The following is a 14,806-nucleotide window of genomic DNA, read 5'->3' as shown; positions in this document are numbered from 1 at the left end:
TAAGAATGTAATTTGAACTTTGCACTTATTTTGATTTGGTTGTAATTTTCCTATATTTTGGACAGTTAAGACTTCTATTATATTGCTTTGGTTTGGTTCAAGTATTATACTTGGATATTGGTTTGACCTTTGAGTAACCCCTTAATTGTGTTTGCAAAAGTAAGCTTCCGCTTGATTAATACTAAATTCCAGTTAGTGTTTACCTTCATAATTCGAGGCGATTACAGTATATGTATAGGTATTGTATATGTATACATATTATGATGAAGAAACCCTTATTCTGTCATTTTTATTCATTGTGAAAAAAAATAAGTTTTGCTTACATAGAGGTTTATTGGCAGGTACGTAGTTCAATCAGAAGTATTGTTCGTTGTTTTTGTTTTAAATCAAGTTTAATCCTACATCCCTACGTAAGCATTCGCCTTTTATAATACTCATGTAAGGCATGCCCACGGTCCGAGTTGGGCCGGTTTCGTTCCGGTTCTATTTGGAACCTGTCGCGACCGGTTCCGGTTCCGGTTCCGGGCGGTTCCAAACGGTTCTTTGGCGGTTCATGAGGCGGTTCCGGCGGTTCCAATTCACGGGACGGGCGGGTCGGACCATCGGTTCCATTTTTATTTTTTCTTTAAATATTTATATAATATAAAAATACTATAATATTGCAGACGTACCTTTGATGATTACTTGATTATTAGCCAAATTCATTGCTTGTCAAGTTGTCATCGTTATTAAAATATTTACTAAAAAGAATGAAAAAAATAAATTAATAAGAAACGCATCAATGATAATATTGATAAAGATGATTAATAAAAAAAGAGGGACAAAATGGACTTGAACCTAGTACCCAAAGGAATACTAAGCTGCCTACGTATCCCGAAGGAATCAAAGCCCACATAGTTCTTTGTCATACCTTTTATTTTTAGTTGTTGAATGTTGATTTATCGTTGTCCGATTGATCCTATTCGTCTTCGTCATCATCATCTGGTTGGTTAGATGCTTCCGCTGACTCTCCTCTTGACGATGATGCAGATGTATCCATCATCATCCATGGATCATCATCATCATCTTGATCATCATCATCTTGATCATCATCATTCCTTAGTCCTTGTGTTCGAATCTCCGCTTGATCCCAATCTTTCTTGCAAACACATATTTGAATACTATGTGGAGCAAGACGAGATCTCTTTTCGTCTAAAACTCTTCTACCTGCACTAAAAGCAGACTCCGACGCAATTGTAGAAGCAGGAATTGCAAGGATATCCTTTGCAATTCTCGATAATATGGGAAATTTTACAGATTTTTCTTTCCATCACTCTAAAATATCATAGCTACCTTGGTCAATTTCAAAGTGGTGTTTAAGATAACTATCTAATTCTAAATATGAAGTGGAGGATGAAGAAGAAGATGATCCTACAAAACTATCATCTTGGCTCATTATATTAGCTATTACGGAATTATAATAAGCGGGACGTATCGCGTTTTGGGTTATATACACTAGCATAATAATCATAAAGTTTTGCTAAAAGTTTTTTACAATTTCCAATATAATTATGTACATCACTAGGCGGGCGATCTAATGATTGGTAGTAAAATCCAATTACTTTAGTAAGGACTTTTGTTTTAAAACATGGGTCTAAAATGGTTGCAATTTCATAAATATAAGGAAAATCGGTAAAATATGCCTTCCATTTATCCATCATATCTGCAAGAATCGGCTTTAAATATGGGTTGGTATCATCATGCGTATGTTTAAGAAGATGATAAAAAATAGTAATACTGAAACAGCCCAAACCGGCGTAAACAATATAATAATATTGTCTACAAAGCACAGCGGAAGACTTATAGAAGTTTGGGCTGAATCCGACCTGTGGCTCGATAGCCACAGCAACCAATATCAGAGTATTTAAAAACTTTACAAAACTGTAATACAATTACTTACAACCCAGTTATAAATTAAGTTAATACATTATAAAATATCTATTTTTTATTTAATAAGACATGATTTGTCAAAATGTCATTATAAGTTAACCTTCTGAAAATGATGTCCTCGCTATCGCAACACATGACACATAAATGAGCAGCACATCCATCTGCTCTAAAGATGGCAACCTGAAAGTGGATCTACCCCTGTAAGAGATAGACTCTATAAAAAAAACGGTCAACAATTGTATTGTTGAGTAATCCAACAAACTACTACAAACATTTATAAACATTATTTTATCCAAATCAAAACTCTTTAAAAAGATCGTTTGGTATCGACATAAATACGGTTATGAACCTTTAGTTCATAACGAATCAAAACACGGCTATTACTTTACAAGTTAATAGCGTAAATCAAAATGCGGCTATTACTTTACAAGTCAATAGCGAAACAATACGGAAAATGACAAATATGATATCATTTGCAAAACAAACAAAACTTTATGTACCAAACATATTTATTCAAAACTCTTATTAAATCAATAATTTAACAACACTTAAAACGTGGGAATATATGGACCGTCAGGAAGTAGGCTTGATCAAAATCCTGAGAACACGGGTGATCGCCATCACCGAAAATACGGTTCTTGCAAGAACGAAACGGGATCGGGGGCTCGAGACCGATCCGAATAACCATTACCTATTATCAAGCTATAGGATTTCATAATAATCCGGATATACATATCCGTTGCCAATTCCCAAAAACGGACATTTTTCAATGTCGAACATGTCAATATAAAACAAAACAATAATTCAATTGATTTTCTTTGAAATCAACAATCATACCTCCTTTTCATAATACAATACTTCAAGACTTGTATTTTATAAATTAGTAACATAAAAAGCATGCTTTTGTAATCTCATTAAATAATACAATATTTAAAAGCTCATATATAAAAACGTATGAACATTCAAAACATAACTTGAACTTTGAAATACTTGAATTTAATTTAAAAGATAGGATAGTAGTTTGCTTGTAGATTACCTTTCTACGCCATGAATAACAATTAATAATTAAAATACCAATCAATTCATATGTTCTCAAATTTATACTTGAACCAAACACTCATATTATTCAATTAAGTTCCATAACCCAACAATACCAATCCAAAAAGGGAAAACAATAAACCTAAATTAATCTCAATTACTCCATAAATAACCTTAAATCTCCAATTTATTTTATACTTCCTAAACCCACATAATAAATTCCATTTTAGTCCCATAACAGGACACTTGTTAGTAGTTTGATCATAACTCTCTCATACGAACTCATCTTGGGGCGATTCAAGTGCCTACGTGATCGCGACTCAAAGGTCTACAAATATCATGAAGACACCAGAACCCAAAAACAATCAAAACTATCCCAAAATAACCAAAACAGAAGGTTCTCATTGATTTCATGAGAGCTTGCTGGTATGTCACTGTTTTAAACATAACTCTCTCATACGAACTCATCTTGGGGCGATTCAAGTGTCTACATGATCGCGACTTGAAGCTCTACAAATATCATGCAGACACCAGAATCTAAAAACAATCACAACTAACCTGAAAATGGCCAAAACAGAAGGTTCAATATTGATTTTCTTAACAGCCAGCGGGTATGTCACTGTTTTGAACATAACTCTCTCATACAAACTCATCTTGGGGCGATTCAAGTGCCTACGTGATCGGGACTCGAAGCTCTACAAATATCATGCAGACACCAAAACCCCAAAACGACTCTAACTTTTTCAAAAACAGCAGCACAAATTCGGACAGAACAAAACGGAATCTCATTGTTGATTTTTATGACAGTCTACTAGTATTTTGGACATAACTTCCTCATACGAATTCATCTCGGGGCGATTCAAGTGCCCACACGACACGCGACTCAAAGCCCTAGAAATCTCAAGCAGACATAAGAACCAAAAAACAATCACAACTAACCCGAAAATTGCCAAAACAGAATGCTCAGTTTTTGAGCTGAAATTTCAATATCCAATTACTAAATTCAAACTAGAAACCAAATAACCCAAATAACAAATTCTAATCAACACTAATTGAATCCATATACTCATCTTAAATTCAAGTTGATACCCAAATTGAATCCACGACCCAAATTGAATCCACATACCAAACTACTTTAAAACATTCAATTAATACTTAAAAGGAATAGTTTGTGGATTACCTCAATCACCATTGAAAGACCTTGCAATCTTGAACTTCAATTTGAGTCACAAAATTCCCAAATCAATTTACAAAATCCTAACATTTAAATTTGAAAACAAAACAACAAAAGAAGGAAAAGTGGTTACCAACAATAAAGGAAGGAGGAGAAGTGGTTGCTGTTGGTGGTGGAGCTCGTGGCCGGGCTGCCGGTTGATGGTGGTGTTCGTGGGTCAGCCGTGAGTGAGGGAGAAAGGAGTAAGGTGTGTGAGGCGTGATTTTATTTGTGATTGAGCGAAGGAGTATGTCGGTTAGATGGGATAAGAATGAGTTTTATTTTCAGCTTTGACCCATTAAATTCTATTAAAGTCGTCTCGTCGTAAAACAATCTTATATAAGACATGCTGTAAGGGTATAATAGGCGATTTATGAAATAAGTAATATTTCGTAATTGGTAGTATGAATAAGGATTGCATTTAGAAATTTATTTTTCAATACTTTATTTAAATTTATTTTTATAAAGAAAAGATAGTAATCAATTAATAAAATATAATCAAAATACACTTTTATCAAAGTATTCTTTATACAAATTTTATACATTAAATAAAATATACCTTTTTCTTGAAAATGTTAACAAATGAAATACTTGAGTCAAGATTATCAAAATAATAATATTATAACTCGAATTAACATACTTGATAACCCCAATCAGCTTAATCACTCATAATTAAGCTTTATTAAATGTAGTCTATTTCATTCTCCCCAACTTAAAATAATTTCGTCCCCGAAATTATACACACTTCTGATCATCCTTAGTCATAACGTATAACTCAAATTTTGTGAAATGAGAATCAAATAAACTTTAGTTACTCCCCAGCTTTGATTCAAGACATACTATATCCATAAATTTTCAATCACATAAGATGAATTACATATTGGTAACACAACTAACCTCAATTGAATTACTTCAACCCTTTAAATTTGAAACTTCAACCTCGATTTACTTTACGTGATCGTTCACATGTACTTTAAATCAACCACGTTACTTCAAAATCTTTTATACCTTTAATTACATATTTGGTCATTTCAACCTTTTTATATCCTTAGTTTGAGATATTAAATCATCAACTTACTTGTTGTTTCCCAATGACAATTAAATTTTTAATTAAAAACTCTTATAACTTCCGAGATACTTTGAGATGAATACCTTAAGTCATTTATGAATCTCATATTCATTAAAGATATCCACAATCATTTTTCTATCAACTTTTAGTAACTCAAAACTCGATCATTGTCAACTTACTTCGAATTTCACTTAACGCTTAAAACTTCAAATTCCATAATAAATTCATCCGAAATAACTTCAAAAAATCTTTAGGCATTCAAATTCGTATTTTTTTTTGTCTAAACCATTATTCTATTATACTCACGTTTTACCATTAATAGTTTCATACAATCCCAATTTTTTTTTAACCTTTAATAACCAAACATTTCCTCACTTACAAAGTCAAACTTCTCAAAATTTAAGTATTCTTTAAACTTCCAATTGATCCATTTTTTCTTAATTCACATATTACCATCAATAAAACCTTTATAGAGTCTCAAAGTTATCATTCATTCATTAGAAACTGTTGGAAACTTTCTCAATCATAATTTTACATTATCCTCAACACGTATAGGCCATTCAATCAAACTTACTACAACATAACTTTAAGTTACTATTAATTGCATTAACCTTTGTTTCCTTTCGAAACTTTCCTTAATTAAAATTTCTCATCCCATAATTGAACATGTCACAAATACTTTTTCTACATTCTTTATTCCTTTATAGATTTTCAATCTTAACACTCAATTAACGCCTAACTTTCAATATTCCCAAAATGTTTCTTTTAAACTCTTTGCATCGAATCATTCTTGCACAACATCATCGCAATTCTCAATAAGTTTGGTCCTCAACTGCTTTTGCCAGTTATCCGAGTATATATTATATCTTTTGTAAAATAATTTCAAGAATACTTGACTCGAGTATATATATATTTCAAGTTGAAATTTTGAGATCTTTTAAAAAAAACAACTATTTTTTTTTATACATGACATGTAAACAATCACACAATATTTCACATAAAATCAAGTAAATCCACCAATCAAGATTCAAACGAAAAATTCCCAAATTAACTTTAATATCCTTTAAAACTCCTTTCACCAAATTTCAAAGTTCCAAATTCATAATTCAGACTTAACTCTTGACCTTCGGCATGATTCTTACTAAAAGAGGATTCACAACACGTAAGGAAACTTCAAGATTTCCTTAGCACGTAAGCACGTTACATATCACACATATAACACATAGTCACATTAATACTATCCGATTCTTAGAGGTTACACCCTAAGACACGACTACCGCGCTCTCTCAGATTTTCGAAATTCTATTTTTTTTTTCAAAAGTTTTGTACTCGAATATGAGGATCCGAGTACTCCAGAAACAACCAGGCTCTGATACCAATTGAAACAGCCCAAACCGGCGTAAAAAATATAATAATATTGTCTACAAAGCACAGCGAAAGACTTATAGAAGTCTGGGCTGAATCCGACCTGTGGCTCGATAGCCACAGCAACCAATATCAGAGTATTTAAAAACTTTACAAAACTGTAATACAATTACTTACAACCCAGTTATAAATTAAGTTAATACATTATAAAATATCTATATTTTATTTAATAAGACATGATTTGTCAAAATGTCATTATAAGTTAACCTTCCGAAAACGATGTCTCGCTATCGCAACACATGACACATAAATGAGCAGCACATTCATCTGCTCTAAAGATGGCAACCTGAAAGTGGATCTACCCCCTGTAAGAGATAGACCCTATAAAAAAAAACGGTCAACAATTGCATTGTTGAGTAATCCAACAAACTACTACAAACATTTATAAACATTATTTTATCCAAATCAAAACTCTTTAAAAAGATCGTTTGGTATTGACATAAATACGGTTATGAACCTTTAGTTCATAACGAATCAAAACACGGCTATTACTTTACAAGTTAATAGCGTAAATCAAAATGCGGCTATTACTTTACAAGTCAATAACGAAACAATACGACAAATGACAAATATGATATCATTTGCAAAACAAACAAAACTTTATGTATCAAACGTATTTATTCAAAACTCTTATTAAATCAATAATTTAACAACATTTAAAACGTGGGAATATATGGACCGTCAGGAAGTAGGCTTGATCTAAATCCTGAGAACACGGGTGATCGTCATCACCGAAAATACGGTTCTTGCAAGAATGAAATGGGATCGGGGGCTCGAGACCGATCCGAATAACCATTACCTATTATCAAGCTATAGGATTTCATAATAATCCGGATATACATATCCGTTGCCAATTCCCAAAAACGGACATTTTTCAATGTCGAACATTTCAATATAAAACAAAACAATAATTCAATTGATTTTCTTTGAAATCAACAATCATACCTCCTTTTCATAATACAATACTTCAAGACTTGTATCTTATAAATTAGTAACATACAAAACATGCTTTTGTAATCTCATTAAATAATACAATATTCAAAAGCTCATATATAAAAACGTATGAACATTCAAAACATAACTTGTACTTTGAAATACTTGAATTTAATTTAAAAGATAGGATAGTAGTTTGCTTGTAGATTACCTTTCTACGCCATGAATAACAATCAATAATTAAAATACCAATCAATTCATATGTTCCCAAATTTATACTTGAACCAAACACTCATATTATTCAATTAAGATCCATAACCCAAAAATACCAATCCAAAAAGGGAAAACAATAAACCTAAGTTAATCTCAATTACTCCATAAATAACCTTAAATCTCCAATTTATTTTATACTTCCTAAACCCACATAATAAATTCCATTTTAGTCCCATAACAGGACACTTGTTAGTAATTTGATCATAACTCTCTCACACGAACTCATCTTGGGGCGATTCAAGTGCCTACGTGATCGCGACTCGAAGCTCTACAAATATTATGAAGACACCAGAACCCAAAAACAATCGAAACTATCCCAAAATAACCAAAACAGAAGGTTCTCATTGATTTCATGAGAGCTTGCTGGTATGTCACTGTTTTAAACATAACTCTCTCATACGAACTCATCTTGGGGCGATTCAAGTGTCTACGTGATCGCGACTCGAAGCTCTACAAATATTATGCAGACACCAGAATCTAAAAACAATCACAACTAACCCGAAAATGGCCAAAACAGAAGGTTCAATATTGATTTTCTTAACAGCCAGCGGGTATGTCACTGTTTTTAACATAACTCTCTCATACAAACTCATCTTTGGGCGATTCAAGTGCCTACGTGATCGCGACTCGAAGCTCTACAAATATCATGCAGACACCAAAACCCCAAAACGACTCTAACTATTTCAAAAACAGCAGCACAAATTCGGACAGAACAAAACGGAATCTCATTATTGTTTTTTATGACAGTCTACCAGTATTTTGGACATAACTTCCTCATACGAATTCATCTCGGGGCGATTCAAGTGCCCACACGACCGCGACTCAAAGCCCTACAAATCTCAAGCAGACATAAGAACCCAAAAACAATCACAACTAACCCGAAAATTGCCAAAACAGAATGCTCAGTTTTTGAGCTGAAATTTCAATATCCAATTACTAAATTCAAACTAGAAACCAAATAACCCAAATAACAAATTCTAATCAACACTAAAAACAACTCAATTACTAATTGAATCCATATACTCATCTTAAATTCAAGTTGATACCCAAATTGAATCCACGACCCAAATTGAATCCACATACCAAACTACTTTAAAACATTCAATTAATACTTAAAAGGAATAGTTTGTGGATTACCTCAATCACCATTGAAAGACCTTGCAATCTTGAACTTCAATTTGAGTCACAAAATTCCCAAATCAATTTACAAAATCCTAACATTTAAATTTGAAAACAAAACAACAAAAGAAGGAAAAGTGGTTACCAACAATAAAGGAAGGAGGAGAAGTGGTTGCTGTTGGTGGTGGAGCTCGTGGCCGGGCTGCCGGTTGATGGTGGTGTTCGTGGGTCAGCCGTGCGTGAGGGAGAAAGGAGTAAGGTGTGTGAGGCGTGATTTTATTTGTGATTGAGCGAAGGAGTATGTCGGTTAGATGGGATAAGAATGAGTTTTATTTTCAGCTTTGACCCATTAAATTCTATTAAAGTCGTCTCGTCGTAAAACAATCTTATATAAGACATGCTGTAAGGGTATAATAGGCGATTTATGAAATAAGTAATATTCCGTAATTGGTAGTATGAATAAGGATTGCATTTAGAAATTTATTTTTCAATACTTTATTTAAATTTATTTTTATAAAGATAAGATAGTAATCAATTAATAAAATATAATCAAAATACACTTTTATCAAAGTATTCTTTATACAAATTTTATACATTAAATAAAATATACCTTTTTCTTGAAAATGTTAACAAATGAAATACTTGAGTCAAGATTATCAAAATAATAATATTATAACTCGAATTAACATACTTGATAACCCCAATCAGCTTAATCACTCATAATTAAGCTTTATTAAATGTAGTCTATTTCAAATACACTCACTTATTACTAAGTGGACGTTCGGTTTCATAAACATATGAAAAAATCTTAGTTGCGTGGTCATACGCTTCTAATATTTTATGTACACCTATAGATAATTCCCATGTGTCATCAGTTATATAGCTATCTGTACACTCACTATACAGTTGTGTTATAACTGGATGATAAGCAATTGCCTTTCTTAATAAATCGTTGGTTGAGCCCCAACGTGTAGGAGTATCTAATGACTAATACACTTTTTTAGTTGATATTAGTCACATAATTGTTTATATCATCTCTTTATCTTTCCAATTCTAAGCCACTTCACTATATCTCTAATTGGATCTAATAAATCGCTTAATTGTTTTATACCTGCTTGGCAAGATAAGTTAACTATATGAGCATAACAACGTATGTGTAATAAGCTACCCCCAAAGATAAAACTAAAAGCAGGCTCGTTATACAAAAGTTTCATACATTTAATGTTAGCGGTTGCATTATCGGTAGAACAACAAAATATCTTATCTAATAAGTTCCATTCTCTACATATCTCTAGTAATCTATATTTTATGTTTTCACCCGTATGTCTTTCTAGCATTGTCTCAAAAGAAATTATTCTTTTTTGAATAATCCAATTTTGATCTATCCAATGTACTGTTACACACATATAAGATTCTAAATGTGGGGGAGCAGACCAAATATCAATTGTTATGCTAACCCTACCATTAAAAGAATTAAACATTTCAATTAATTCATAGCGCAGTGATTCATATAATTTAATTGTGCGTCTTTTAAGAGTGCTTCTAGGGATTGCTCTATATTGTGGTTGCAAAGTTTTTCTAGTGAAACGCTCGTGTGCCGTACTTTCACCGTGGTTAAAAGGCAATTCATCACAAATTACATACTTAGAAAATTCATCAATCATATCATTACGATTATATTTAAAAGGCATACCTGTGCTGGGAATGTCCCACTGTCGGCTTCCACTTGTGGTCCCGCTGCCGCTTGCTGCATGAGTTTCTTTTGTGATTCCATGCTTCTTTGCCAAATGTTTGTTAAAAGATCCCGTACCACCACCTAACACGTATTCAGAAAACACAATAAATAAATTTTTATAAAATATGAATATATAATGTATGTATAAAAAACTGAAAAAGTATTTACCCCTGGCGAAATTGTATGAAATTAAGGACTTTACTCCTTGACTTTCACAAATTTGACAAGTGCATAAGAAAACATCTGGATTGTCGGTTGGTTCTTTTGTAAAATACGACCACACATGTGAAACAGCTCTACCACTAGGAGGTGGCATTGCCGGAAAAGGTTGTCTTACTGGTTCATCTTCATCTAAATTTAAATATAAAGACATACTCAGATATATACCACAATATATAAATAAATAATAATTTAAAATTTAATCAATTTGAAGAATAAAATTATAAAACTAACCGATAGTTTGGAAATTGACTCGTTTACCACGAGCTTGTCTTTGTTGTTGTTGTTGTTGTAGTTGTTCTTCATGTGATCTTGTTGATGACTGTCGAGAATTATGTATCCCAATAGGGGTCGTTGGTTCCTCTTCTTGTTCTTCTTCTTCATCAATTTGTATCTCTCTTTCCACTTCTTCTACATAATTGTGTAATTCTTGGTTGTACCCTTCTGGATAATTTGGTTCATAATTATAATTACTAATCGAAGGTGTTGTTGATACCGACGGAGTTGAAGTGGCCTTTCTTTTGGAGCTAGAACCTCCCAATGATTTTGCCATTTTAGTAACTTTTTAGAGGCTTTTTTCAAAAAAAATGACATAATAATATTGAAATAATAATAGAATTAAAAAATAAATAAATAAATAAATAATAAACTAATTATGTAATTAACTAAATTAAGAAATAATTAAAAAACTAATTATGTAATTAAGAGAATAATTGCGTAATTAAATAATTAAGTAGAGAGTGTAGGAGAAGAGATGAGTTGTGAATGAAAATGATTGAAAGTGATGGGTATTTATAGAGAAAATGGCACGGCTAGAAACGGTAGTTAACGGCTAGTTTTCACGGTTCCGGTTCCACGGAACCGCTGGGCTGGTTCACTCGGACCGGTCCCGGTTCCGGTTCCATGGAACTGTTGGACCGGTTCACCCGAATCAGTCCCGGTTCCATGGAACCGTTGGACCGGTTCACCCGGACCGGTTTCGGTTCCAACCCGCGGTTCTTAGGTTCGGTTCATGCAGTTTTTTTCCGGCGGTTTCAAGGTTCCGCGGTTCGGGCCGGTTCGGAACCTGTCGCGAACGGTTCCGGTTCTGGATCCGGTTCCAAGCGGTTCGGGACCGGTTCGGTTCTGGGTAACCCGCACCGTGGCCATCCCTAACTCATGTTATCACATGATCATAAGGTTTACTTGAATCGTGTTATCACATAAATTGTTGTATTTCTTATATTTTTCTTCGGTGCAGATACAATTGCATATACACAAGCCATTAGCTGTATGAAACGTATAATTTGATTTTTGTTATGGTAATATATATTTATTCATTTATTTAATTAAATAATATTGTGAAATTACCTATATACCCTTTTTGGTTGACCTTGACTCCCAGTCAAGGGGCTTTTTCTGAACTTCCTAACCACCTTGCTTGGTCATTAAGTTAATAACTTCCAGGAACCCTAACTTCCATTGTGTAACTACCCATTACTCTCCATTCACTATCATGATTCCTCCTTATGCCAATAATCTACCATCCATCATACCCATGATAATCTACTCTCTCCCATAAATAACTCCCTGTCCACCATTATAAATAGAGGCAGCCAACATCAATGAGAGGGCTGTAACGAATACCATACCGAAACTCCTCAAAACTCCCTACTCACAGTCATCTTCAATAACCTACCCAAATACAAACAACTTCTACCCAGACATCTATATTCCTGCATTCAATTTATTATTGTTTATTCGTAAATCTCTCATCTTCGTTCTAAATTGAGCGTCGGAGGGGTTTTCCGAGAGATCGCCCCCCAGACAAGGCTAACGTGTTGCGCTGCAGGAATACAGATACAGACACTTCAGCGGGTCATGATAACAATTAAGCCGTGACTTGCCGTGATCTGGACTTGCTAGCACGAAACCCTGCTGCTGCCGCGTCGTCATAAATCATAATAACCCTGCTCAACAGCGAGTATTGGAAGACATGGCGGACTAGATAAAGAATATGCAAGAACGGATCGAAGCCCACAATGAGATACCAAAATCCCACGAATCTCAGGATGGGAACTCAGGAATGTGACGTTCCAGCAAAAGAAATAAGAAGAGACGAGAGAGATCCAAGACCCATAGAAGCCTCAATAGAAGTGACTCCCAAGACGGTGAATCTAAAACCGCCTCCTGAGATGCCCGTACTTACCTGGAAAGCAAGAAGTAGAGGATATGCGAAAACGTTCAATCGCTGGTGGACAAAAAGAGGGAAGAAAGGAAGAAAACGCATTTCACGGGATTTAGCCATCCCATCAGCCCCGTCATAACGCCGCAGAATGAGATTGGCGGGGTAACCTTCCCGAAGATCCCATGCCAATAAGCTCCCCGCTGGCTCCTGAAGTACTGAATACCCCTAACCCGACAAAAATAAAGATCCCGAATATGGCGGCCTTCGATGGAACATCATGCGCGGAGGAGCACTTAATGGCATACAAAAATTTGATGTTGCTGTACACCACCAACCCAGCATTGTGGTGCAAATTCTTCTAAACTACTCTCACAGGAGTAGCCTTGACATGGTACACTTCCCTTCCAGTGGGAAGTATTCCATACTTTTGCCCAATTAGAGAGCAAATTCCTAGGTCACTTTGTAGCATCCAGAAGGCAAGAAAAATCAAATTTCCACTTGCTCAGCATAACGCAATTAGAAGGGGAATCCATATCGTCATATTTGAAGAGATTCCATGAGGCGGTGCTAGAGGTAACGGATTTAGAAGAATCAGTCGCCTTAAACGCCCTGATCAACGGAATGAAGGCTCAAATGCTGAAGTTCCAGTTGGTTGAAAGTCAAGTGAAGACATACGCGGAGGCCATGAAATAGTGTCAAAGCTACGTCACGGCCTCTGAGATATGTCAGGCACATGACCCCAAAAAGCGAAAATCAGAAAAGAAGGATCCAATACCCTCCCACCAATACAGAGAGGAACACTCGTCAAGGTGGGATAGAAACTACATGCCACGTCGCCCGGAACCCCCATCAGATATGAGACCTCCACGATCCAGACATGTATATGCCACGAAAGGGGAAGCCAGGACACAGAACTTACTCGACGAAGGTAACGATCCGATCTTCAACTGGAACAAGAGAGACATATTCTTCGCCATCCGGGACGAGTTGCCAACTCCACCTCCTATTACCACCCCCTCTGATCGTAGCAACTACAATTTGTGGTGTGATTACCACAAAGAACATGGCCATACCATAGCCCAATGTCGCGAACTCAAGCGTATCCTACATCAGCTAGCCGATGAGGGGAAGTTAACACGATTCATCAATCGGAAAGACTATGACACAAGAAGCGACAATGAAAAAAGACCTTGGATCCCAAAACGCAGATCTCCCAGAAGAGACGAGACTAGACACGACAGTTCCAACACTCAAGGATTCATCTACATGATTTTCGGCGGCTACTCCGAAGAATACCCTATTATCCGCGCCGCGAAAGACAACATCCATACACTGCTCAAAGGACCAGCAAAGAACACATCGAATGGGCCGATCATGAGATTCGATGCTACTACTTCCCAACCGTTGCAACAACCACACACCGATCCTTTAGTGGTTACCCTCAAGATTGGGCAAATGAAGGTGAGGCGAGTATTGGTGGATACTGGAAGCACAACCGATCTCATAACAATGGAATGCCTCAGACAAATGAAGTTTGAAGAAAACCACTTGCAGCCCCTCGATAAACCTTTGATCGGGTTTGGAGGAAATCAAGTCATACCCTTGGAACAATCATACTCCCTGTACGGGTGGGGGAGAGAAACAGAAGCAGAACAATGCCCATGCGATTCACGGTGGTGGATCTGA

General features: G+C 35.1%; 1 protein-coding gene across 1 annotated transcript; it reads left to right on the top strand.

The window, feature by feature from the left end:
- Positions 1-13,302: 13,302 nt before the first annotated feature.
- On the top strand, positions 13,303-14,806 carry LOC130812804 (uncharacterized). Its single transcript, XM_057678411.1, has 3 exons — positions 13,303-13,419; positions 13,529-13,693; positions 13,850-14,806. The coding sequence occupies exons 1-3, from the start codon at positions 13,303-13,305 to the stop codon at positions 14,804-14,806; spliced, it is 1,239 nt and encodes a 412-aa protein (XP_057534394.1).

Source organism: Amaranthus tricolor, chromosome 5 (genome assembly GCF_026212465.1).
Source record: "Amaranthus tricolor cultivar Red isolate AtriRed21 chromosome 5, ASM2621246v1, whole genome shotgun sequence".
NCBI lineage: Eukaryota > Viridiplantae > Streptophyta > Magnoliopsida > Caryophyllales > Amaranthaceae > Amaranthus > Amaranthus tricolor.
Note: the sequence above shows the minus strand (reverse complement) of the source record. Positions and strands in the feature narration are given on the sequence as shown.